Source organism: Eubalaena glacialis, chromosome 9 (genome assembly GCF_028564815.1).
Source record: "Eubalaena glacialis isolate mEubGla1 chromosome 9, mEubGla1.1.hap2.+ XY, whole genome shotgun sequence".
Classification (NCBI taxonomy): domain Eukaryota; kingdom Metazoa; phylum Chordata; class Mammalia; order Artiodactyla; family Balaenidae; genus Eubalaena; species Eubalaena glacialis.
The window spans coordinates 51,932,930-51,960,726 of NC_083724.1; the positions used below are offsets into that span (position 1 = coordinate 51,932,930).

Here is a 27,797-nt window from a genome sequence, read left to right on the forward strand (position 1 = left end):
AGAGAAACAGCAAGGTCCTACTGTATAGCACAGGGAACTATATTCAATATTTTGTAATAAGCCATAATGAAAAAGGATATGAAAAAATATATATGTATAAAGGAACCACTTTGCTGTACATTGGAAACACAACATTTTAAATCGACTATACTTCAGTTTTTTAAAAAAGGCAGCTGAGGTGCAGCTCCTTGATTGTTATCATGCAGGACCATGGATGCAGAATCGCCGTGATGTGTCAGTTATTAAGCTGTTATCTATTCTTCTACACTCAGTTTAGCGATGCTGGGGCCTTTCTCTTTTGTCAGCTGCCTTCCTGGTAGGTTCTGCCAGCAGAGGGCACTAGAGGGAGGCTGGATGGCAGGATACAGGAGGCAGCAAGTCCCTTGTGCCTGTTTGCTTGTTGGAACCGCCAGCCTCACCCCGGCAGTCACCTTCACGCCAGCAGCAACATCTGGTTTCAGATGCCAGCTTTCTTTCCCACTCCCAGAATCAGCCTGACTGTGTCCCCACAAAGGAACCAGCAGCTGCCCCTGGGGCTCCCACCTCCTTACAGGGGGCTCCTCCTCCTCCTCCCCAGCTCCACAGACCCCACTTCTCTGAGCCCCTGGGTTTTGATAACCCCTGTTTATTCCCTTCATTCCGCCAACCCCAGGAGCGGTGGCTCCTTCCTGCGGTTACTACATGTGGTTACCACGATGTCCCCCATTTTTACTTTTCAGCCTCCCCTACACTTGTTTAATGACCCCACTACATTCAACCTCTGTTGAAATACCCAGTGTGGGTTTTGTTTGCCTGACTGGACTCTGACTGATTCACCAGTTCTTTCGACTTTAGGAGAAGCTAAGTATCTAGATTATTTTATGGAATCACTCATTTTTTAAAATACTGTGGAAAGAAAAACATGTATCTGAAGACCAAATTCAGCCTCGGAGCCAATGCAGCGGTATACCCTGAGATGAGGGCTGCCGCGTCCCTTGTCAGTTGCTGGGATTATCAGCTATGGGCAGCTGACTGCTGTCTCCATCCCCAGGAACTCCCCTCCGCTGAAGGGAACTACCTGACCTGGTCCAAGAATAACCCCCTTCCCAAGGACAGCCTGTGGCCAGTGACCGGCTGATATAGGGAAACAAAGGTCTGGCCCCTAGCTTCCTTTTGGGACACCTCTGGAGGGCCATCCAGCTGCAGAGATCCCTGCAGGATTGGCTAAGGCCTTTGGGTTGCAGCCCCATCGTAGGACAGCTTTTCCCCTTGCCCAATTCTGCCTTTTTCACATCCTTACTTGTACAGCCCCCTAGAGCACTCCCTAATGAACGTGCATGCAGCTCTCTATCACAGAGCCTATTTCCACGGAACCCAAACTAAGCCAAGGCTGCATTAGTTTGGTGTACAGAGCATCGCACTCACACAGGAAGCATGTGAAGAAAGAAAAACAACTAATTCACCAAGACATATTCCACTGGAAAGAGGGCAAAGTAGAGAGAGAAAATAATTAGAAGAGTCCACATAAAATAAGATGTGGACTCTCACATGAGTGAAGACAAGGCGAATAGTCCCCAGAGGCAGAATGGTCATTAAGAGCGTGACGGCTTCCCTGGAGCTTCTTTGGGAGCCATAGCAGACATCCTTCCCCAAAGCCAAGAAGACACACCAGCCACCTCAGCCTTTTCTGTCTCTGAATGGACAGAGAAGGGGAAACACTGCCAGGGACTTTATTTAAACACAATTTGAACTCGCTCCACCAGCAGAGGTCTCCCCATGGCCTAATGGGGGAACAAGTGGGTGTTTTGCATCTGGCCAGTGGCTTGGAAAGGTAGGAAAAGGCCTGTGCTTCCTCTTTGTTGAGCAGTGCTGGGGCTACAAGGGATGGAGACACCGGCAGAGTCCCCGCAGGTGTGCAGGCTCTTCGCCAGCAGCAGGAAGGAGGCTCCCCTTTCACATCTCCTACACTCGTTGGTGCAGAAGGGAAGATGGACCCCGAGTGAGGCCTGGCCTTTGTAGTTTCTACAGAATGCAGTATGTGCGCCTCCGTGGCCTGTCCCAAGGTAACTTTCTTGGGAACGGGAAATGGCTGGTTTTTTTTTTAATTAAAGTATAACATGTCCCTTTCCCTGCTAACTCCCTTCTGTAGCTCACCCATGTTTGTCTGATCAGCAGGCTGGTCGGAATCACGTCAAAGGGGACATGTCGGGAGGCAGGGGTCAACCACTCTGTAATATTTAACTATATTACTTAAAGCAACTGGAGAAAACTCACTTTAATTTTCAACTTCAAAGAGAGGCCAAGGCCAAGGGGATGATTGTAGTATCCCCTGGGGACAGACTGAGGAATAACATGCTGAAGGGCATGAAAAGTAAAATAAGTGAGGCCTCCATTATCAGGCGTCAGTGGCCTTGCTGCCTCCTCTCTGTCTGTAGGCCTGAGGTTGGCAGGGGAGCAGAAGAGACAGAAAAAGAATGATAGGCAGTAGAAGGCAGAGAGAGAATCACGCCACTTCAGGTGTCACTAAGTCACATCTCTGAAGGTGTGTTCTGATCATTAGAGAGACAGAGAAGTCCAATGGGGATGAACCATTTCATTGTAGGGATCTGATTAGCCAGCAACTTACTATCAGATGAGTAGCACAGCCAGACTCCTGGTGAACAAACGCTTCTGTTAGACAGATGAAGTTCAGCTGGAGTTGATAGCCCTTATCTGGAATATCAAAGAAGTCCAAACCTCCCAGAATAGGTCACATGGCAACGTTCCACTTTCAGGCAATCAGGTGTTCTTTTGAGGATGTAACATCACAATTGGCCACCATAATTATTTAAAGAAATGTCTTAAACACAGTCTTCTTCAATCTATTCAAAAAGAATGATTGAGCCGCTACTGTATACCAGACCCTGGGCATGGCACTGTGGTTCCAAGGCGAAGAGGCACAGCAGATGCATTCTTGGCCTTGAAGGAGCTTAGAGTCTCATGGGGAATAGAGACCTTAGAACAAGTAAATAATTACAATTGTGCTATGTGTTATGTTGCAAGGACCTAATCTTACTCAGGAGCCAAGGAAGGCCTCCCTAAGGAGGTGACAGCCTTCTGAGACTTCAAGGAATAAGGGAAGGTTGGCTACATTAAGAGATGAGGGGAGAAGAGGGCTCCTGGAAAGAAAAGCATCTCCAGAGACCCAAACATGAGATGGTATGGTACGTATGAAAGGCTGAGAGCAGCCCCAGATGGGAAGCTATGAGGGAGAGACAGGGGAGATGGTCAGGGACCAGTTACGGAGCACCTTTCAAGCCAGATTGATTTGTGGCTTTACCCTTCGATTTTAGTAGGGCAATGACATGGTTAATAGATCCCTCTGTCTGCAGAGTGAAGAATGGATTGGAAAGGGCCAAGAGATGCTGTGGAGAGGCGAGTTAGGAAGCAAATGCCCTTGTCCAGAAGGGAGATGACAGTAGTTTGCATCAGGATGGTAGCATGTAAGGGAGAGGGGTGAAAGTTATTGCAAAAATACCTTTTTGAAAGGTATATAGGCATGAAATAAAATTTAGAGACAGAGAATGTAGTGTGTGAAGGGCCAAGAATGACTCCCAGGATTCCAGTTTGTCTAGTGGATAGATGGCCATGAAAGATGGGTAGATGGCTGATGAAAGAAACAAAGGAGGTTTGGAGCTGGCAGTCAGGTGGGGATGGGAGCAGGCCTGGAAGGGATGATGGCAAAAGGAGCTTTGACTGTGAATTGCTCTGTGCTTTCTGAGGGGACATGTTAAGCAGGCAGTTGAAGATATGGGTTTGGAATTGATATAGATAGACAAGTAAAGACAAAGGTTTGGGAGTCAAAGAAATAAATGAGACCATATACCCCTGTGGCTGTCAAACTTTTTTGATGAGGATCTACAATAAGAAATGTATTTTACATCACACACACACACCCTCCAGAAACAAATTACCCTGAACAATTCTCACCTCTGCCACGTGTGATGTCCGGTGATTGTCTGTTCTTTTTCCCTGTGCTGGTCAAAACTTCTATGTTGATTTAATGGCCTTACAATGGGTTACTACCCACGGTTTGAATACTTTAATTTAGAGAACGCATGATGAGAAGAAAAGAGGGTTTAAAAAATCCTTCAATGCTTTGAAATCCTTCAAGCTTTTAAAGCTCATCTGTATTCTTCTCTGCAAAGGCTTCTGTAGTCTCACCATTTAAAATTAATCATTCTTTCCTCTGTGTTCCTCTAATGCGATGCTTATACTAGTTTGGAACTTATTTTCCTTTGCCTTATGGTTGCTTTTTTGCATGTCTCACACTAAGTTTTCTGAGGACAAAGACCATGCCTTACTCTCTGTGCTCCCCCCAGCACCGAGGTGCAAACCTGGTAAGAGTTAATGCCACTCACCAAATATTTCTGGCTATTAGAGTCTTCTGGGTCTATAGCAGGTTTTCACTTCTTGGTCCCCTATGGTTGGTTGGGGACATGTGGCCAATTAGCACCAATGAGTTGTAAGTAAAGTGATGTGTGACACATCTGGGACAAAATTTAATCACCAATGCAAGACCCTTTAGGTCATCTTTCTTCTTGGCTGTTGTGACTGTTCATGCTCTAGAGAATAGTTCCTCCCTCAGCTGGGATAAAGTCAACTTATAACAGAGCCCCAGCTGATCTATGATGGCCATGGTGAGTGAACAAGAAATAAACTTTTGTTATTGAAAGTCACTGAGATCTGGAGCTTGCCACAAAGCAAAGCCTACCCCATCCTGATTGATACACTTGTAAATGGTAATACTGTGAGTCTAGAATTTTTACAAAATCCATTAGAAGCAGCAATCAATGTCTATCACTTGTAAATTAATCAAGTAAAATCACCAGACTTAAACGGAGCTGTCAAGAGAGGCACTGTGATATACAATGAAGAGTGTAGGATATAGAGCCCATTAGGGTTTGCAGACAGGCTCTAAATGACCTTGGTAACTGATTCTCTCAGAACTCAGCATCCTCCGATCTCGAATGGAGCTTATGATATTTACCTTGTGGTATTGTTGCAAGAATCAGAAATAGTAAATGAGTGGTACCTGGTACATGGTGGTACTCAACAAATTGTTATCACAATTGTTTTAGGTGTTTTCCACGTTGGACCATGAGATGTGAGAAACTATACATATTTCAATTTAAACCAAGGTATTCACTGCTAACTCTTTCCTATTCATCAGCAGCAAGTTGTCCTCACCAATCTTCTTTCACTCATCTTTCAAAAAAGAAATAAATTTGGGCCCCTATTGATTTAAAAAATCTATGAAACTATTATACGTGAAGAGATGACAATTTACGTATAAACATCACTTCTCATTTAGAGAAAGGAACATTTTAATAAATTATTCAACTTTATGCTTGCTAGACACCAGTGACTCATAGTAAATAAATAGATGCATTAAAAAAAGGGAAAGAGGGACTTCCCTGGCAGTCCAGTGGTTAAGACTCCACACTTCCATTGCAGGGGGCACGGGTTCGATCCCTGGTCAGGGAACTAAGATCCCACATGCCTCATGGCATGGCCCAAAAAAAAAAAAAAGAAAAAAGGGGCAGGGGGTGAAAGAGAAAAAAAATAAGACTGGATTTGTTTTTCAGTTTTTGTGGATAGAAAATGGGAATCATCAGCTTTTGAGGCTCCCAGTTATATTTATAAAATTTGAAAAAATAATTCTAGGTTTGATGATATGCTAGTATAATGTTGTCTTATGCCTTCTTGGTTTGATTTCCAATACTTGTTCAAGTGTAGTGAACTATTCATCCCAATACGCTTCCATAAAGGTTTCTAACAATCTGAATGTCACAATCCCATGAGAGTTTACGTTTCCTATCATGGCATTTTCACGACTTGATTACACTCCTGGCTGTGAGGAGACGTGACTTCAGTCTCTCAACATAAACAGAATGACTCATCCTTCTGAGGCAGTAAATAGCAACTTGGGTAGATCAACACCATCTTTATACTTCTTACTACACTTGTAACTTAGAAACACATCCCTTCTGGAGTATTTTATACATATTGTGACATGTGCTGAAAGAAACATTGTGCTCCAAAGATAAGTTCTTATTTCTAGGGCTTTATAAAGAGAGAGGAAAATCTCAACATCCATGTTTCCCAGTCCAACTAAGGATCAACTTCTTTTTTTTTTTATTGAGGTAAAATTGGTGTATAACATTTTGTTAGTTTCAGGTGTACAGCATAATAATTCGATCTCTGTATATACTACAAAGTGATCAACACATAAGTCTAGTTGCTATTCATCACTATTCAAGTGACACCCTTCACCAGTTTTACCCACTCCTTACCCACCCACTTCCCCCCCTCTGATAACTACCAACCTGTTTTCTGTATCTGGGTGTTTGTTTTGTTTTGTTTTTTAGATTCCACATGCAAGTGAAATCACACAGTATTTATCTTTCACTGCCTGACTTATTTCACTTAGCATAATACCCTCAAGGTCCATCCATGTTGTCACAAGATTTCCTTCTTTTTGTGGCTGAGTAGTATTCCATTGCGTGTATGTATGTGTGTATATATATATATGTATCTCACATACTCTTTATTCATTCATCCATCAGTGGACGCTTAGGTTGCTTCCATATCTTAGCTACAGTAATTAATGCTACAATAAGCCTAGGAGTGCATATATTCTTTCAAATTAGTGGGGGGGTTTTTCCCTTTGGATATATTCCCAGAAGTGGAATAGCTGGATGATATGGTTGTTCTATTTTTAATTTTCTGAGGAATCGCCATACTATTTTCCATAGTGGCTGCACAAGGATCAACTTCTGCAATAGCACAGAAATGTAGGAGAGGGGGAATCAAATAAAAACACAGGAACGCACACGTTTAGTGTTCTCAGTTCCCAGATCAACCTTCCTCCCTGCTTTCTCTCTCCACCTGCTACCCCAAGTCTCTACATTTGTTCTCACCTGTTCAACTGAAAAAAAAACATCAGATTGAATCAGGAATGCTTATGAACTGCTACATGCCAGACATTTCAATTAGTCTTAAGGATCTACAAAGCTGACGTTTTTCTCTCTCCTCAAGGACCTTATGATTTAGTGGTGAAGAAAGAGAAGAAAATTAGTATATATACTCCAGTATGATGAACTATGAAGGCTCATTCATTAAAAATAATGTTTTCGAAAACATATGTTGTTCTACTCATACACTCAGAAAAAATATGGGGATCAAATTGGCAGGCTGAGTACACCTGTCTGCTTTTCCTTCCCCACTAAATTCCACTGAAATACCAAACAAGAAAAGTTACAATCACAGATCAGATAATGTGAAGATATTATCCTGGAAAACAGAGCAAAGATAGAATTGGATTGAAAGAGCAATAAAAGCAGGGGGAAAAAAGCCAGCAGAAGGACACTGCAAAGGTAACAGCTGTTTTGTGCACTAACTTTCTAGAGGAACTTCAAGCTCTGGGTTAACAGTACAGAGTAGGGAGGGGCCTTGTCAATAATTATCTGGTAAATAAACTAAAAGATCCTATTATGAACTGAGGGGCTTATCATGATCCACGCATGTCCATCATATGCTGAAGTTCTGGCACGAATGACGTCTGCTCCTATGTTAAAGCCTCAGCAACTGCTTCAACCAGTGAAGCTGGGTGGTCTCCTATCGGAAGGGCTGACTCTGGACAGAGAAGTAGGGCAGAACTTGATAACTCTACCCATATAACAACAAGAATTAGAGTGGGAAGAGGTGACAAGAAAAAGAAACCACAAGATGCTTCTGATATAAGAGGTTCCCAGACCTCGTAAGTTGGGGAGAGGCATCTCCCACACGAAGATAATCTACCTGCATATCTGCAACATTCTACTCTACACACCCTAGAAGCTGGCTCTTTAGTCAGAACCTTCATTCACTGGGATGATTATTGCAGCCATAAAATAGAAAAGCAGCCTTGTGAAAGAAACACACAGACTTCTGGATTACTGAAAATAGAATCACCATTACTTAAAATTGGGCTGAATATTCAAACGGGCTGTTGAGCGGCACCCCGCAGGCCTACAAGGCCTGTACTCGCCCAGCTTCAAGACCGAAGAAAGAGCCCGGGGTCAGCGACAGAGACGTCAATGGTTTAACCGATGGGGGAGCTTACTTGTCTGAAGCAAGGTCCTGGAGTGACACCCCACTGTGTGCGGCCAAAGACGGGCAGGACAGCATGGCAGGCTTCGCTCCCGCGGGAGGGGAGATCGCCAGTTATAGAGGGACTGACAGCAGGTGCGCTCACTGGTTACCAGGGAAACCGGCAGAGGGCACGCCCCTCACTGCCCTCTTGATAAGAACAATCCCCAGCTGGGGCCTGAGGCGAGTATGTAAAAAGCAGGTCAGTCAGGTGAGTAGCGTGTAGGTGAAGCTGGCACTGGTCAGGCAGGGGATGTACAGAGACCAAGAGAACAGCCACCTTGGGTGGCCTGACCATACATGGGCACAGATGAATATTATTTTAATGAGCTGCAACATTGGGCCGAGGAGCTCTTTCAAAACAGTGCAAAGATATAAAGATATTTCCAGAAGCTACTACATCTGTCTAGAGAGTTTTGTAATGGAGAGAACAAAGGCAATAGATGGAAGGGCATTCAAAAGTCAGAGAGGACTATTTTTCAGAGCTGAAGAAATATTATGAAGTCATGGGTTTTTATGTAATTTATTTGTTTCTATTCATTTCAGTTTTTGAAACTTTGGGTCCCAGGTTGCCCCATCTTGGGCTAGTGCAGTGGTTCTCAACTAGGGACAATTTTGATCCCCAGGAGACATTCACCAATGCCTGGAGACATTTTTGATTGCCATGACTGAGTATCTAGTGGATAGAGGTCAGGGCGGCTATTAAACCGTGTACAACAGGGCACAGGTAAGCCCCCACTGCAAAGGATTATTTGGTTCAAAATGTCAATATGTAGTGCGGAGGATGAGAAACCCCGGGCTAGTAAGGGCCCCTTCAGGTTTGCTCCTACACCTCTTAGGCATAACTCCTGGAGTTTTTGTTAGTTTCCTTGTTTTGGGGGTCACTATTATATCTCCTAGGTCTTCTGCCCGAGACCTAGAATCAACCATTTTTTTACAGAGATGGTTGGTTTTTTTTGTTTCGTTTTGTTTTGTTTGTTTGTTTTGGTGAGAGACCACAATCTGAGTGCTATGGATGCTCTTTGCTATTGGGTTGTCATTGCTTCTAAAGGCCTTTTCAGGGGCTTACCTGGTGGCGCAGTGGTTGAGAATCTGCCTGCCAATGCAGGGGACGCGGGTTCGAGCCCTGGTCTGGGAAGATCCCACATGCCACGGAGCAAGTGGGCCCGTGAGGCACAACTACTGAGCCTGCGCGTCTGGAGCCTGTGCTCCGCAACAAGAGAGGCCGCGACGGTGAGAGGCCCGCGCACCGTGATGAGGAGTGGCCCCCGCTTGCCACAACTGGAGAAAGCCCTCGCACAGAAACGAAGACCCAACACAGCCATAAATAAATAAATATTTTTAAAAAAAAAAGCCTTTTCAGTGCTAAATTATAAGCAATTTTCATAAATAACAAAATAAATCATGAATTCATAAGTGCTTTTTCAAGGTAAAATTTAAGACTATGCAGATCTTATTTAACTTTGATTTTTATGTGCATCTTATGCTGAAATTTTTGTCCATACTGACATTAACCTGTTTGGCTTATCCTACCATACACATATAAAAATTTGAAAATAATACTTTATATTCTTACTAACAATAAGACTACTTAATACATATTAGGATTTATTCCTAGGTTTTGCTTTTGTTTTGTTTTTCATTAAAGTCTTTTCTACTAAGTGAAAATACTGCATTTTAAATTTACTTAAAATAATTATTTTCGGGCTTCCCTGGTGGCGCAGTGGTTGAGAATCTGCCTGCCAATGCAGGGGACATGGGTTCGAGCCCTGGTCTGGGAAGATCCCACATGCCACGGAGCAAGTGGGCCCGTGAGGCACAACTAGTGAGCCTGCGCGTCTGGAGCCTATGCTCCCAACAAGAGAGGCCGTGATAGTGAGAGGCCCGCGCACCACGATGAAGAGTGGCCCCCGCTCACCGCAACTAGAGAAAGCCCTCGCACAGAAACGAAGTCCCAGCACAGCCAAAAATTAATTAATTAATTAATTAATAAAATTGTGCAAACTTTAAAAAAATAATAATTATTATTATTATTTTCATTATGGTTTGTTATCAACCTGATCAGGAGTTAGGTTTATTTGCTTCCTATTTCTTTTTTTTTTTTTTGTAGCTAGAAAATATGCCCAGATCTATTTGTTTGTTTGTTTGTTGGCATTTTCCTGCTTGGTGTTCTCTGAGCTTCCTGGATCTCTGATTTGGTGTCTGACATTTGGAGAAATTCTCAGTCCTTATTGTTTCAAATATTCCTTCTGTTCCTTTCTCTCTTCTCCTTCTGGTATTCCCATTACACATACCACACCTTTTGTAGTGGTCCCACAGTCCTTGGATAGTCTCTTCTGTTGTTTTTGGGGTTTTTTTCCAGTCTTTTGTTCCCTTTACTTTTTTATTTTGAGGATTCTATTGATAGATTCTCTAGCTCAGAGAGTCTTTCTTCAGCTGTGTCTAGTCTACACAAGCCATCAAAGTCATTCTTCATTTCTACTGCAGTGTTTCTTATCTCTAGCATTACTTTTTGGTTATTTCTTAGGATTTCCACCTGCTTATATTGTCGACTGTTCTTGTACGCTGTCTGCTTTATCCATCAGAGCCCTTAGCATACTAATCATAGTTGTTTTAAATTCCTGGTCTGATAATTCCAACATCCCTACAATGTCTGGTTCTAATGTTTCAAATGCTGTCTTTTGCCCTTTGGTAGGCCTTGTTTTTGCTTGGTTGTTTGTTTGTTTGTTGACAGCTGGACATGATGTACCAGGTAAGAGGAATAGCAGTAAACAGGCCCTTAGTAATGTGGTGGAGAGGTGGTAGGGAGGAGGAGTGTTCTGTAGCGCTATGGAATGAGAATGGTTGTGTCTCAGGTTTTTAGTGAGCTTGTGCCCTCTGGACTGTGAACTTCACAAGTGTTCTCAGTTCTGTTTTGTTTTGTTTTGTTTCTCCCCCCTTAAGTGGGATAGGATGGCCTGACGGGATGAATTTGGGTATTTATCTTCCTCCATATCAAAGGCTAGAGCCAGCTGGAGTTGGGTACTTCCATTCTCCCACATTGGCTAGGCTCCTCTTAACTAGTTTCTCCTGAGGGCAGGCCTCATTCGGAAGACCAGAGGGTTCAGGGGCATTTCAGAATGGCTCCTTTTCCCCTCCCCCTGCCAGAAGCGTGAGGGGATTTCCCCCCAGTATTTCCTGTGGGAACTTGGTTGAGCTCCTAGAAGTAAATCTCACAATATTGTGCAGGGGTCCAGCTCTGACGGGGCCCCTCTGGAGTTTTTAACTCTCAGAGCTGTCCACAGGGAGTCCCCAGCAATTTTCAACTACAGTCGTGTCTTCCTGCACTGGCACTAGTCCCTACCACGGTTCCTGGTCTCGAGGGGCTCCAGGAAGCCACGACTCCCTGTATTCACCTGTCAGTCTTTCCAATCTTGGAGGCAGTGCTTTGCCTTGTGTCCTCCCTACTCTCATGGATCCAAGAAAATTGTTGATTTTTCAGTCTATTTAGCTCCTTACTTGTTAGGATGGTGTGGCCACTTCCAAGTTCCTTACATCAGAACCAGAAACCCTAAGTCCTTCATTTAAAAAAGAAAATATTTAGGGATTGCCCTGTCTTTCAGTTTTAATTTAATTTTGTTTTACTTATATAAAGCGTGTATACAGTTCCAATGTCAAAACTATTTTTAAAAGGCACATTCAGACAAGTCTGTTTTCCAATCTTGTTCCTCCTACACTTTTACCTCCCTCTTCCTAAAGGTAATCATTTTTTTAAAAATTAATTTTGTTTGATACTTTCATTGTTTCTTTTTGAAAATATACAGGCATTGATGCATATATATTTTTTATCCCATTCTTTTATAAAAATGACTTTATTTAATAGACTTTATTTTTTAGAACAATTTTAGGTTCACAGCAAGATTGAACGGAAGTGCAGAGATTTCCCATATATCCCATGCCACACTCACATGCATAGCTTCCTCCATTATCAAACCCCACAACTGATGAACCTATAGTGATAGATTATTATCACCTAGAGCCCATAGTTTATATTAGGATTCAGTCTTGATGTTGTACATTCTATGGGTTTGGGACAAATTTATACTGGCATGTATCTACCACTGTTTTATCAACTACTCCTTTTTTTATACTCTAAACTCTGTTGTTTACTTTGACTTTTTATCTTATCAATATATCCTGGATATCATTCTATAGTAATGTAAAAATATTACTCATTCCTTTACAACTGTATAACACTGTATTATGTGGACGTACCTTAGTTTTTTTTTTCTGACCCATTATTCATAGCCATTTGGGTGTTTCCAGTCTTATGTAATTATAAACAGTGCTGCTGTAATGAGTGGATCTATGCATTTATACTTTTGGGTTTTTGCCAGTGTATCTTTGGAACAAATTTCCAGAAGTGTGATTTCTGGGTCAGAAGAAAAATACAAACGTAATTTTGCTAGATTTTGTGTTACCACGAGTAACATATGAGAGTGAGTGCCTTTTCCTAAGTCTTACCAACAGAATGTGTTGTCAGACCTTGAGATTTACCAATCTGATAGGTGAGAAATTGTATTTTAGTGTTTTTCCTATTACAAGTAAGGTTGAATATTTTTTCATTATTTAAGGGCTATTTTCATTTCTTTTTCTATCATTTATATGTTTATATATTTTGCTCATTTTTATATTAGGTTAAATTACTTTTTATTTGGAAATGAGTAACAATATGAGCATGGCATATAAAAACTTGTGGGATTTAGGCCAAAGTGACACACAGGAGAAAATGTGTAGCCCTTATTACATTGATTAGAAAACAAAAAGGTAAATAAATTAACTAAGCATTCTATGGAAGATACCACAAAAAGAATGACAAAAACAACCATTAAAAGTAGACTAAATAACTTACTAAAGAGCAGAAATTGATGAAATATGAAACTAATTTGATAAATGATAAAAAAGTAAAGAACTGATTTACTGAAGACAAAAGAATGACAAAGAACTCTTTAAAAGTATACTAAAGATCTTATTAATGATAAAAGCAGAAAATTATGAAATATAAAACTTATAAAACAAAGTCCTTTTTAAAAAGGCCTGAATAATAAAACCAAATGTGCTGACTCTTGGAAAAGATCAGTACATGAACAAGTATCTTTGAAAAAAACTAGTAAAATAGCTTTCTTGTCTTATCAAGGAAAAAGTGTAAAGACACAAATAGCAATGTTAAAGAAATGGAAAGTTGACATACCTACAGAATCAGAGGAGATTTTAAAATTATGAGTGAAATATATATATATATATTATATGTGTGTTTTCTAGGAAATTGTACATTGCAAAAACTGATTCAAGAAAAGGAGATAACCCTATATTAATCCCTAGTAAACTTTGAAAAAGTAATCAAAATTGACCCATTTAAAAAGATTGTGCCAAGGATGATCTGCTTCTGCCTACAATGTAGAAAGCTGGAAAGAGTTTTGTTCTCACTCTCCCAATAAGAAAATGTCTGATAACCTACAAAACCATAATTTTTCTTGAATCCATCAAAGAGCTGAAATTAGAGGGAAAACAGCCTGAAGACCAAGGAAAGACAGGAGCCTCCAAGGGAAGCTGGGACATGAGCCCTGGCTCACTTGTGGTAGGACACAGGAAGAAGAGACAGGAAGAAGAAGAGACACGGAGTGTCACACAAGCCGGTAAGAAGAATCCAGTTAACATTTTTAGTGAATTGTTAAATGTCAAATGTGGGCTAACTTGAGAGAACAGAACCACTGGGAACTGCGGGCACAAGGGGAGTTTGCACCTACTTTTCTAGGTTCTTTTCCGTGGACCTTCACCAAGCTGCTACATGAATGTCAAAACCCCACCTGACTTTGTTAAGCTGCAGCTTGGGGAGAGAAGGGCAGCAGAACCTCTTCCCCCAGGACAGAGCTGAAACCCATGTAGCTGGGGTCAGCGAAAAGGAAAAAAACCCTCTACCTCAAGAGGAGGGTCAGGGAACCATCCTGAGGCCAGATCTTTAGAGGAGACTAATGTTGGAGAAATCGTGGGACCACTGAGAAAGCCCTCACCCCCAAGACCCAGGACCACAGATCCTGCCTAAGACTGAGGTGGGCAGAATAACAGAGAAAGCCCCTGACCCCACCACCCAGCTAGCAAGCACCAGTCTCAAGCAACAGCAGTCCACTGCTGAGGGAATAGGTGAGTGTGAAGACCCCTTGTGGGCACACAGTGAAGCTCTACAGTTGAGAGCAGAGGAGGAACACTGAAAAAAACCCTCCAGCAACCCAACCCTCACCCCAAGCACCAGTTAACACATGAGGAATTGAAAACCAGTAGTGCACTGAAGGTAACCATAGTGACAATGAAACCCAAACTCAGTTCAAATCTTGACTAGATTCACTCGACCCAGTCTACTGATAGGTGAGCACAGAAGGAGATGTTCCCATTTCCAGGCATGGCATAAATACTACTTAACTTAGACTCTACTATCATATGCATACCATCTGGCATTCAATTAAAAAAAAAACTGTAAGATATGATATAAAAAAGTGAGAAAAAAAAAGGTCTTGGATCCTGTGGTTTTATGAGTGAGTTCTACCAAATCTTTGAGGAACATATAATTATGCTATCATTTACGTTATCCAAGAGTATTAAAAACCAGGGAGGTAGGAAATAGTAGTTCAATATTAAAGAAAATTTCATGAGGTGGGATACAGAACCCACTTCATATTTACAAGTCACTGGCCATCACACCAACTGGTGTAACCTAGGCAGTCAAAGCTGCCCTGGCTTGAGGCTTCTGCTCTGATCCAAAGTGGCCACAGAAGTATGGCCTCCTTTCAGTTTTCCAAGGATCCATAAAGAAATTAAATCTCTTCTGGCTTGTTTCTGGATTAAATTGGAAGCTGAGCTCTCCCTAGAGCAGAATTTGTCTTGTTTGGTCCAAAGACGTGACCTAATTTCCTCACCAAAACTTTACTTACAGAAACAGGGGGCAGCTCATAAGCCATATTTGCCAATTTGATTTTTTAAACATTGTTTGAAATTTTGATTTATCTTGAGTACTAAGTTTTTTGGTGCCCCCAGAATTCTGTACTCTAGTTGAGTGCCTCATGGGCCTCACCCTGTTCTGGCCTTGCTCAGAGTCCTCTGTCCTAGAGACTCACTAGGTTCATTGCAGGGGGAGAGTGAGTCCTGCGTGCTGGTCTAATATCTCCTTACCTCACAACACCACACTTTTTCTCTGAAGCTGTTTGTCCTCTGCTAACCTAAAAATGCCTTCATTTAAATCTTCCTGAGTGAGTGAGGGGAGAAAAGAGAGGTGGGGGAAAGGGTCAGAGGCAAAGAAAACAAGGAGCAGGAGGAGGAAGTGGCCAGTGCCCAGTGAACCCACACGTGTGAAAGGCTAATCCAGAAATCACTCAGTAATCACCACCATGAAATCAGACCAGGTGACATCGCTCACTGCGCAGATGCTCACCTTCCCCACCTCCCACAGAGCCTCACTTCCTAAACCCAAGCGACCTTCTGAAATCTGGCCACTCTGTCCCAGCTCTTGACCCCATGCCCCTCCTACGCAACACCCTTTACACACCATTAGCTTCTTTCCAAAGTCCCCATCTACTTCTCATCCAGGGCAACATGCTTTTCCGGCTTTCAAGAGAAGGGTGCTGGCCCGTGTGCTCAGTAACCAAAGACGGGAGTGCAGATGGCTGTTGTAAGTTCCAAGACACATCTTACGCTGGAGAGTTTGAAAAAAGGGTGAGGTTTTGGAGGCTCGGACATAGAAGGCAGAACAGTGCTTGGAACTCAGCTGCACTCAATGTTCAGAACAGCACTGGTGGGTCAGTCATGCTCAAAGGAACAGAGTGTTGAAAGAGTGATTACGTTTTAAGATAGTTTGGCTGTCAACCAAATAACATGTTACTGCCTACTGCCAAGTCAGGCACTACTGTTGATTGGTGAATTTTAATGAATGATAATAATAAATAAACTGGTTTAGAAGGAAGACATCATTTCTTAGGTGAATCTCTTGTGGAGGGGATGGGAATTGGGATGGGGGGATCTTGGCTTCCACTGGGTCCCAGAACGTTTCTTTATAGAAGGTGGGCCTCTGTCCATACTCCTCCCGGAGTATCCATTTTCTCATCAATCTCATGCTGACCATATTAACTTAGATGAGTCATCCATCTCTCCCTCTTGCAGTTTCTCTGCCTGAAATGGAGTATCATTGGCCTCTTCCCCTCACACTCAGTGCTGGCTAAGTGGCAAGGTGGGCGAGCACAGGAAAGGAGGCCTAGGAGTGAAGGCAGAGCCGGAAGACAGGGCCCCGCCTAAGGAAGGCCAGCCAGAGGCCCAAAGGTCTCCTGAAACTGACTCTTTAAGGTGATTTTTTTTTTTTAACATCTTTATTGGAGTATAATTGCTTTACAATGGTGTGTTAGTTTCTACTTTATAACAAAGTGAATCAGTTATACATATACATATGTTCCCATATCTCTTCCCTCTTGCGTCTCCCTCCCTCCCACCCTCCCTATAAGGTGATATTTTTGGTGTTTGACTGGCTCTTTATTGGACTCTTTTAATTTATCCCCAGTTCTGAGGATCTGGCCTGCTTTTTTCCCTCTCTATCATTACAACTGCTCTTCTGCTGGGGTTTCTGCCCCTTCAAGACTAATGAAGACCAGGAGGCTTCCTCTCAATGTTTGTGCTACTTTATTATCACACAAGCAAGCATACACCTTCTTTCATTTTTCACTTTTCAAAAATGTTTCCACTGCTAGTGATTGTGGGGAAAGAGGGCTTACCACAGCACAAAGAAACAGGGAAACCACAAGTAATTAGGATTGTTTAAAACTACAAATCACTGGTTTTAGTTATCCTTGGTCATTTTTGAGGTATCAAAGGGGAATAATGCTCATAGAGCAGTGATGCATGTGGTTCAGAACTGAAGCAGAATCACAGTAAAAAAAAAAAAAAAAATTTAATAATTTATATATTTAATTATAATAATAAACACAATCATGCAAAAATAACTTCCACATAAATCCTTCACTAGTATGTCTCAAGAACCATGAAGGAGACACACAGTTCTCAAAAATACTTCATATTTCTTTCTTTCTTTTTTTTTAAAGTTAATTAGTTTATTTATTTTTGGCTGCGTTGGGTTTTTGTTGCTGCTTGCGGGCTTTCTCTAGTTGCGGCGAGCAGGGGCTACTCTTTGTAGAGGTGCGCAGGCTTATCATTGCGGTGGCTTCTCTTGTCGCGGAGCTCGGGCTCTAGGTGAGCGGGCTTCAGTAGTTGTGACACGCGGGCTCAGTACTTGTGGCTCACAAGCTTAGTTGCTCTGCGGCATGTGGGATCTTCCCAGACTAGGGATCGAACCCATGTCCCCTGCATTGGCAGGCAGATTCGTAACCACTGCGCCACCAGGGAAGTCCTAATACTTCATATTTCTATATTGATTTTTGCCTCACCCCCCCTTTCTCATCTACTTTCTTCATATACTACAGATTCTCCTATACTTCCTCCTTGGGGCCCCATCTCATCCCAGATAAACTCCTTAAATACTCTGAGCCCAGGGACTCACTCTTTATTTTATATAAATTTTATATAAAATAACTAAGATCTTCCACCCTTCTGCCACTTCCTGGATCTTGCTCTTTCCTATTCAATTTCTCACCAAAACAAAGAAGCAAAAAACCAACCACCACAACAAAATACACTGCTCTGGAATGACACACACCTCCTTAAAGGGTGTTGGAGAGGAAGAACCTATCTGACAAACTATAAGGCACTAGTTACCCTTTATTGGAACTGGAGGAGAGAAAACATAGAGATACTTCCTTACTCAGATATTCATGTGATCACAGGAACTAGGCCTGACCTGTCATAATGCCCAGCCTGACTAATCCTCAAGTTTTGGTTTAAAACAAAGAAGCCCAACCCTATGCTCGGGCAGTTCTCAATGAGAATGTTATCCCTCCTTACTCTAATACTTAATTGTAGCTCGGGGGCTCTACCATTTACCTGTTCTTGGGACCCAAGTCCTAGTGCAGACCTTTCAGTTGGAAATCCTGGGTCTTTCCCAGCTTTTTGGATTTACAGCAGTGATGATAGTAATAATAATGGTGAGGATGATTATAGCTGACTTTGATAGGGCACTTTCTATGTGCTCGGTACTGGGTAAACACATAAAACCGATTGTCTCCTCTGGTTTCCAAGTCCTAAAGAACTGTTTTAGTTACCCATTGTTGCCTAACAAATTGCCCCAAAACTTAGCAGCTTAAAACAGCACACACTTATCATCTCACAGTTTCTGTGGGTCTGGAATTTGGCCATGACTTAGCTGGGTCCTCGGTTTCAAGTTCTCTCAATCAAGGTGTTGCTTAGGGTCTGGTCATTTCAAGGCTCAACTGGGCAAGGCTTTCATGTCATTGGCAGGATGCAGTTCCTCACTGGCTGGGGGGCTAAGAGCCTCAGTTCTTTACTGACTGTCGGCCAGTAGTTGCCTTGTCATGTGGGCTTCTCCAATATGGTGGCTTCCTTCTTCAAAGAGCGCAAGCCATGAGGGCAATAGAGAGAGTCTGGTAGCAAGACAGAGGTCACAGTCTTTTGTAACCTAATCACAGAAGTACCATCCCATCACCTTTGCCATATTCTATTGGTTGGGGTCAGGTCATTATGTCCAGCCCACACTCAAGAGGACATGGATAGCAGGAGGGAGGGATCTCCAGGGGTCATTTTAGAAATCTGTCAACCTCAAGACCAATTGGATCCAAGAACTCCTCTGTAAGTTTAACTGAAAGTGCTCAAAGAATTGCACATTGAGGGATGTACAACATTCTTTATGCTAATAATAAATATATTGGACAAAGGATTAATCTCCAAAATATACAAACAGTTCATGGAGCTCAATATCAAAAAGACAACCAATCCAGTTAAAAAATGGGCAGAAGACCTAAATAGACATTTCACCAAGGAAGATATACAGATGGCCAAGAGGCACATGAAAAGATACTCAACATCACTAATTATTAGAGAAATGCAAATCAAAACTACAACGAGGTAACACCTCATACCGGTCAGAATGGCCATTATCAAAAAAACTAGAAACAATAAATCCTGAAAAGGGTGTGGTGAAAAGGGAACCCTGCTGCATTGCTGCTGGGAACATAAATTGATATAACCACTATGGAAAACAATATGGAGGTTCCTTAGAAAACTAAAAATAGAACTACCATATGACCCAGCAAGCCCACTACTGGGCATATACCCTGAGAAGACCATAATTCAAAAAGAGACATGTACCACAGTGTTCATTGCAGCACTATTTACAATAGCGAGGACACAGAACCAACCTAAATGTCCATCAACAGATGAATGGATAAAGATGTGGCACATATATACAATGGAATATTACTCAGCCATAAAAAGAAATGAAATTGAGTTATTTGTAGTGAGGTGGATGGACCTAGAGTCTGTCCTACAGAGTGAAGTAAGTCAGAAAGAGAAAAACAAATATCATATGCTAACGCATATATATGGAATCTAAAAAAAAAAAAAAAAAATGGTACTGATGAACCTAGTGGCAGGGCAGGAATAAAGACGTAGACATAGAGGATGGACTTGAGGACACGGAGTGTGAGAGAGAAGCTGGGGCGAAGTCAGAGTAGCATCGACATATATACACTATACTGAACGTAAAATAGTTAGCTAGTGGGAAGCAGCAGCATAGCACAGGGAGATCAGCTCGGTGCTTTGCGATGACCAAGAGGGGTGGGATAGGCAGGATGGGAGGGAGGCTCAAGAGGGAAGGGATATGGGGACATATGTATGCATATGGCTGGTTCACTTTGTTGTACAACAGAAACTAACACAATATTGTGAAGCAATTATACGCCAATAAAGATCTATTAAAAAATTAAAAAATAAACATATATATAAATTGGCATGTTAGATACTGGAAGTAGACATACATTTGATTAAAATTTTGAATATGGCAAAAAAAAGAAACAATTGGAGAAAAAGGGAGAAGGGGTTGCTTTAAGGCTACAAGGATAATATCAAGATTAGAAGATGAAAGTAGGTGAGGATAAGGATTGAAGCTAATAAAGATAAAGGTTACGAGGTGAAATGAGGAAGGACTGTATATTATTTTTTATCCGGTGACTTTCTCTCTTTCTCCTAGTCCATAACATGAAAGTAAAGCTGAGGAGGTGGTGGGTATGAGGCTAAAGGGTGTACATGGAACTTCTACTAGGGTACTGCACAAAGAACTGCTTTTTCCATTGGGATAGTAAATGGAAAAGAATAGTAATGCAGTAGTGGAGTATCAAAGAGGAACTGAAGATAACCTTTCTGGACAAAAGTGATCCAGAGTCCCTCTGGGAGGAGACTTTTGGCAGGGACATGTCAAAGCATCAAATAAAAAAGGAAGGAATCAGGGCATGAACCTGCTCTGGAGTAGGGTGTCTAAACCAAAGACAGACAAAATGGAAGAAACAAATTCCAAACAGAAAACAGAAGGCTGGTTCTGGAAAGATTTTTTTAAGGCAGTGCTACATAGAGCAATGGTACAGAGGAGAGGACAGGGAACAATTTTTAGCAGCATCTACCAAAACAAATTTCATTTAATATGTATTTTGTGAGGGAAAAAATTGTAGGACTTTTCAGAGCCTTCAATATTTTAGTGCGCTCTGTGAAACCCTAAGATATGTTGGGGGGAGGGTAAGGATTGAACAGGCAGCACTTCTCATACGTATTTGTTTTTCATGGAGGTGGAAACATGCTACACATGTTTAGGGAATGCTCTTTTATCAAATACCTGTGGCCTTTTTGAGAGCAGGAACACTGAGATCTGGTTTAAATACTTCTACTGAGCCAAGTATGGTGGCCAGTGGTTGAGCAAATAAGCAAAAAAATTTATCTAACACCTATGTATGAACAAGAAATGACCCTAGGATTATTTCAACATTTGGGCCCCAACAATGGGAAAGATACAAAATCAGACTCAGAGCAGAAGTCACCAGATTATTGCCATTTACAACCATCCTCCGAAATCCCCTCACATTCCTGAAGATCTGTGATTACAATCCTTCTTGATAGCACTTTCTTCCCCCTCCTGCTGACACTCCTCTTTGAATCAGGGAGTTCACCCCCGGGGCTTTGTTCTTGGACTCTTTCCAACATTATAATGTGAGGGCAATAAAGGGAGATTCACTGAGAGAAGCAAGACAAATATGGTAAGAGTCTTAAAAATTATCTTTTTAGGACAGAAAAAGGAAGAAGCAATTAGGAAAGGACTCCCTGCCAAACCACAAAGAAAAGAGTTCAGCAAGGAATGCTAATTTCTCTAGCATTAGTTTGGAATCACCTGCGATGGGAATCAAGAGACCCTTTTAATCAAAGGATGGGAGACCTTCCCTCAAATAACTGGGGTCAGCCTAGGGTCCCTCCCATTCAGCTCAGAAGAGCAAGAGAGCTATGCCACTCCTTCCTGCAGTACACAATGCTGTGTTTTTAGGTTAATCATCCAAGGATATTACAGTTACTTTCAATGGTTAATGAATACCTTCTAAGTGCCTGCTTCTTTTAATTGTCCAAAGGCCAGTTGGTCCCAGAGCATATAAAGCTGAGAGCTGGCTAATGAGAGCATTCTCTCTGAGCAGGGGAAGCAGGGGAGTGGCAGGGTCAGGGAGCTGGGTTCCAAAGGAGCAGGGATGCAGAACAGAACCTGTCTAGTTCTCTGTGCCTTTGCCCTCCTGACGGGCTTCCTGATGATCTGCCTGGGGGCCTTCTTCATTTCCTCGGGCTCCCTGTTCAACTGCCAGGGGAACCTGATCCTGGCCTATTTGCTTCTGCCTCTGGGGTTTGTGATCCTCCTGAGTGGAATTTTCTGGAGCACCTACCACCAGGCCAGTGAAAGCAAAGCGGTGTTCAGCCGTGTGCTCAGACAGTACGGTGCTCAGGGGGCCCTGCCCCTGGCCACAGTGGACAGGTATGTGCTGAGAAGCCAGAGGACTGGGGAGCACTGAGGTGGGGCTGAGATCCAGAAAAGGTCAATGACTTCTAATCCACTGGGGAGCAACTTACACGTCCCATGGGGCTATGTGTCTACAACTGAAGCTTTATTGTCAGGGAATTACTCTGGGATTAGACATTAGGAAGAATGTTGCTGCCTTTGGGGAAAACTATGAAGTAGAGGGAATTTATGCCAGAGAATAACCACCCTTCTCCCATCACCACTGAAAAACCCACCAAAGCCAATTTAAGAGGCCAAACTCATTTTCTTTTGTTGTATCATGGGAGCTGTCCTTAGAGGCAGGTGATGGTTAGTTATTCCTCAATACCTGGCTACCAGGTTGTAAGGAAAGCAAGTCCCAGACCAAATTCTGTCACACAACAAATGAGCAAGCAAGCATAAAATCAGCTCTATAATCTCTTCAGGAACTCAGTGAAGTCCCAGCTTTCTGTACTCTTAGGTGTTCTGATCACACATTGCATGAAAGATTTCCCTGAGACAAGGCACTCATATTCCAGAGGTAATAATTGGTTAACCTTACTACCTCGTACCCATTAGGATGGCTATTATCAAAAAAGCAGAAAACAACAAGGTTAGCAAGGATGTAGAAAAACTGGAAAACTTGTGCACTGCTGGTGGGAATACAAAATAGTGCAGCTGCTCTGTGGTATGGAGGATCCTCAAAACATTAAATATAGAATTACCACTTGATCTAGCAATTTCACTTCTGGGTATATAGACAAAATCATGAAAGCAGGGACTTGAACAGATATTTGTACACCAATGTTCATAGCAGCATTCTTCACAATAGCCAAAAGGTGGAAACAACCCATATATCCAACAGTGGATGAATGGATAAACAAAATATGGTACGTACAAAAGATGGAATATTATTCATCCTTAAAAAGAAAGGAAATACTGATGCAGCTATAACATGAATGAACCTTGAAGACATTACGCTAAGTGAAATAGGCCAGAAATACGCCCAAAAGACAAATATTATATGATTCCACTTATATGAGGTACCTAGAGCAGTCAGATTCATAGACAGAATGTACAGCAGTGGTTACCAGGTGCCGGGGGAGGAGGGAATGGAGAGTTACTGTTTAATGAGTAGAGTTTCAGTCTGGAATGATGAAAAAGTTCTGAAGATGGATAATGGTGATGACTGCAAAACAATGTGAATGTATTTAATACCATTGAACTGTACACTTAAAATTGCTAAAGTGGTAAATTTTATGTTATATGTACTTTACCACAATAAAAAAATTCCTGTTAACCTTATGGTAAGTATCGGACAACCAAAAATCTCCTAATTTTTGGCTGAACACGGAATCATTTAGGGATAAAACCTCAGGCATCATCCTTAAGGTACAGTCTGCAAGACTCCATAAATTCTTTTGTTCTCTTCATCTAAGATATTGGGTCGGCCAAAAAGTTTGTTCAGGTTTTTCTGTAACATCTTATGGAAAACCCCGAACGAACTTTTGGCCAGACAATATTTTAGCTACCCCATGTACCTTGAATATAAGTGATTTTTATCCATGACAGTTGATTTTTGACATGATTATGCTAATTAGAAGATACTAATTACAATGACCAAAACCCATTTCCAATGTTTATTATACTAACTGCAAGGTCTCTGGGTTTGATAAAAAATTAAAGATAACTGAAGTGATTGTAGAAGATGCTTCTAGAGTGATGGTTTTCTTTCTTTCTTTCTTTTTTTTTTTGGTATAAATGTTAGATGATTGCCTCCAGAGTGTGAATTCCTGATAAGAGTAACTGATTGCCTTTAGGATGTAGCTTAATTTACTAACATATGCATAATATTGTACTGTCTGTGCTGAAATACTTTAAACTATGGTATCACGACACCTCCCTTTTACTGCCTCTTTCTGCTGCATCTAATAGATGCCCAGCCCACTCAGAATGGCTAGTAAGTCAGTAAATGGTAAGTTACGTTTCTCAGAAGCATTTGCATTCAAAATGGGTACCCAAAGGGGTCTGCAATGGTGGAATTCAGGACACTGGGAATGTGAAGCAGTGTGGGGGGGCTGGGGGTTGGGAGAAGTGGATGGGACATGGGGGCAGGCAGCAGTCATCCTGGAGCCTCTCAAATCACTCCAGGGAACAGCTCAACTTTCTGTCTTCAATGCCTTCACACATGTGCCCCATGGCACAGCCTTGGCTATTCTGAGTGAAGGCTGAGATGTATGCTGTACAGTAGATAGCTCCTTCAGCTCTTTGGTTTTGGGCCTGGTAATGTTGGAATGGAGCTATGGCTACAAATGGCAGTCCCCGTTCTGTTGTGGTTACATACCACACACACTCCCTGTAGGCACTGGAACGATTCACTCCATAAATACACGACTAAATCAAGCTCACCCTCTCTCTTCTTCACCTCCACGCCACCCCCAATCCCATTCACGATGGAGAAGCCAGAGGATTTAGCAATTAGCAACACTGGGCAAGATTACCAATGAGTACATCAGCTCTGGCATGAATGGGTCCTTTAGCCATTGGCCTGTTGGCATGGAAAGGGCCACTACTGAAATCTACATAAAGTTGTCAGTTGAAATAATTTGAGAAGTAAGTATGGCGGCGGGAGGAGGGGCAGACTAGCTGATTGAAAGAGTGATAGGAAAGAGACAAGCATCTGATATAGTTCAGGAATCTTCATGGAGCTGGTTTTCATTCACCATTTTGTTGGTTGTGAGGATCTGACACAGTGAGTGCAATCGAGTAGAAGATGATGTGTGTGAATGGGGACAAAGATGTGAATGAACTAAATAACTGGATAGAGAGATGCTCCACAGTCAAGGCCCCCATGTCCCGTACCCCTGATAAGGATCTCACACTGAAAGTCCCTGGTTCCGATGAGTAAGAGAGAGGGAATAGTTTGGAATAACCCAATGGGAAAAATATGAGTATAGAGGCACACATCCAACGGCTGATAAAGAGGGTTTTGCTGGAAGAGCAGCACATTTTTAAAAAACTGGTGATGCCAGGGAAGAAGAACATCTGTTTCAAAATCAATGTTTCTTAACAGTTTAACTTCACACAATGTGATTTGAGAGAGGCAGACATATGCCTCTTTGGCATGAACCACTTAAATAACACATGTATGTTTGTGGCATTTTGTCCCCCAGGCCAGATTTTTACCCTCCTGCTTATGAAGAGAGTCTTGATGCTGAAAAACAAGCCTGTCCTGCAGAGCAAGAGACCTCGGGTGTTCCTCCACCTCCGTATACAGAGATGGGCCTCGAATTTGAGGATGAAGGTGATGCCCACCCAGAGGCCCCACCATCCTATGACGAGTCTGTAGCAGACAGGGTGGAGGCAGCAACGCCACTGCAGGATGCTGAAAGGAAAAACCAAGAGTGCTGAAGCAGGGGAAGCTCTCCAGCCCTCATGACGCACCCTCATGGGATGCAGCTGCTAATAAACGCAGGCAGGGACTGTGGGAGGAAAAGCCACATCAGTGATCCCACATGAGAGTTTGCAGAGGGGATGCTGTGTGTGACAGCAATGCAATTCTGCACATGTGCTTGGCCTGCAAGGGCAGAGTGGAGCCCTGGAAGGGTGTGGTCGGCACCAGGCAAACGTTTCAAAGGATCCCAATCCAGGTGAACTTTTGGACTGCAAAAGTGTTGTGAGAGCTCTGCTCCACAGAGAGCTTTTCTGCTCTCTCTCAACTCCTCTCCCATCACCTAGACCCCCAAAAGGGAGGAATAGGTGCTGCTTGGACACCACGTGCCTTCATGTACTGCATTACCAATAATCACAAAGGGAAAGCATGCTGGCAATGAAGGGTCACTATCGTTTAAATTGTGGGTTCTGCTGGCTGGCTTTGAAGTTATCCTCATTTACCATATTACCAGAGTGACACAGTAATTCACACTGTAAGAGATTTGCCTCTGGAACCCATGAATGTTATTTTGAATGACTTTATTTTAAGTATGTGTATTTTATTTCTATGTGAAAGGAAAGTGACTTCAATATTTGCTTTCAAAATGGTTCAAGTACAAAATCTTAAATGAGTATTTTAAGAATGGGATGGTTGTACAAGCGTATATGATAAGATTTCTTAGAGACTCAAGTTGAGTAAAGAGAATACTTAAAAATTCATAATACACAAGATTCAGGAAAAAATGAATTTGTACTAGCCATAGGTTGTATTAATACAGAATTGGACATAAATCTTGAAAAGTTTTAAAATACACATATATTTCAGTGAACCCCCCTGTAAATCTCTAGGATTTGAAAGAAAGGAGACTATATTGTAGTATCTTAATCATTAACAGAAAATTCTTTGTGTCTCAAGATACAGATCCAGGCACTTTTAGACTTAGGACATTTATTTTAAAGCCCAGTGATTCCTCTTCAGCTTCACTATATCTTATTATAAGTTTTAATACAAGAGGACAAATCAGGTGGCAGAATGGTGGGAGGAGATGCAGCCTGATGCTTTAGAGCTTGAGCAAGAACCTTCATCTCTCTGGGCCTCAGTTTCCTCCCCTATCAAGTGAGGACTTTATGTTGGGATTAATATCTAACAATTGTGGAATGCCTTTTATATCGCAGGCACTGTTATGAACTTTTTACGCTTTTTATTTAGCCCTCATTATAGCCTTCAGAGATAAGCGCTATGGTTATTCCCATTTTACAGATGCATAAATCGAGACTTTGAGAAGTTAAGAAACCTTTCCAACAACATACAGTTATTTTCAGGAGGGTGAAGAAAGGTTCCTAGAGGGGCATGGGAAGACATATTGACTTCACACTTTTGTGCTAGGTTGTGCTAATCCTGTCCTACTTCCTCCTCCCAGGGAACAGTTTGGACTTGTCTCCCACTTGAGGAAGTTGGCCCTAACAGGAAGTGGAGCCCCAGGGTTGCAGCATTATCTTAAAGAGAGGCAGCAAAGGTTGCTTTAGGGTTAACAGTCTGGCTTCTCTTTTAAAATGTAAATAAGCCCTCGGTTTTCTGCCTAGGAGCTTGGCCCTCACCTCCTGGTGTAATTTCCTTTCATCTGATTCTTATACTGATGATGAAAGATGGTTCCTAATGATAACAGACAGCCTTGGTGAACGGGCACAGGAGGGCTTTGGACAGAGGTGGGAAGGATGGAGAGCTTTCAAGAGGATAAGGGTTGTAGAGATGGGATGGGGCCTCCGTAGCCTCCTCTTCCCTGTTATTGCTGAGTGCTCAGATGAAGCATGTCCTGACAAATACACAGGAAGCCAAAAAAGGAAATCCTGGTTCCTTTACACAAAGCAGGACTTTGGGCATCTGTGATTTGAATCCTTGACATCAAGAACATAACTGGACATGAAGGTCACTCATGGTTGTCCAACAGGAAGGCGGTCATTTATTAGCAAGGCGATTTATCATTTCTCTCTTGTCATGTCTTTCTATTCCTCTACTGAGATGGTTATGCTGAAATTTTCCTCGGGGTCTGAGCACATTCACTGACCTGAACAAGCTCTATAACTGGGCTATCGTCCAGAGTTTGAATTTGTAATAGATGGTTTTTCCAACTACTGGTAGTCATGTGAGACAAATGTAATTTTGGTTTACATAAGAAAATTGTTTTAATCTCTTTCCTGCAATAAATTTTGTACTTAAACTTTCCCCTTT

The 27,797-nt window shown here is 42.2% G+C and overlaps 2 protein-coding genes across 3 annotated transcripts in view; one reads left to right on the forward strand and one right to left on the reverse strand.

The window, feature by feature from the left end:
- PIP5K1B (phosphatidylinositol-4-phosphate 5-kinase type 1 beta) overlaps window positions 1-27,797 on the reverse strand; it is a 571,896-nt gene that overhangs the window by 541,727 nt on the left and 2,372 nt on the right. The window contains exon 1 of one of the 2 annotated variants that reach the window (XM_061200362.1): window positions 15,728-15,805. The exons of the other annotated variant lie outside the window; for it this stretch is intronic. The gene's annotated coding sequence lies outside the window, so the exon portion shown is untranslated. Of the gene's footprint in view, window positions 1-15,727; window positions 15,806-27,797 lie in introns of those variants that run through there. 2 annotated transcript variants of the gene reach the window in all.
- On the forward strand, window positions 21,805-27,791 carry TMEM252 (transmembrane protein 252). The gene is made up of 2 exons (XM_061201212.1): window positions 21,805-22,132; window positions 25,309-27,791. The coding sequence occupies exons 1-2, from the start codon at window positions 21,855-21,857 to the stop codon at window positions 25,544-25,546; spliced, it is 516 nt and encodes a 171-aa protein (XP_061057195.1). The 5' UTR covers window positions 21,805-21,854; the 3' UTR covers window positions 25,547-27,791.

Coding starts and splice junctions, on each gene's coding strand:
- TMEM252 (XM_061201212.1), top strand. CDS start 21,855: ATGCAGAACAGAACCTGTCTAGTTCTCTGTGCCTTTGCCCTCCTGACG. Junction 22,133..25,308: donor CCCCTGGCCACAGTGGACAG/GTATGTGCTGAG, acceptor TTTGTCCCCCAG/GCCAGATTTTTACCCTCCTG.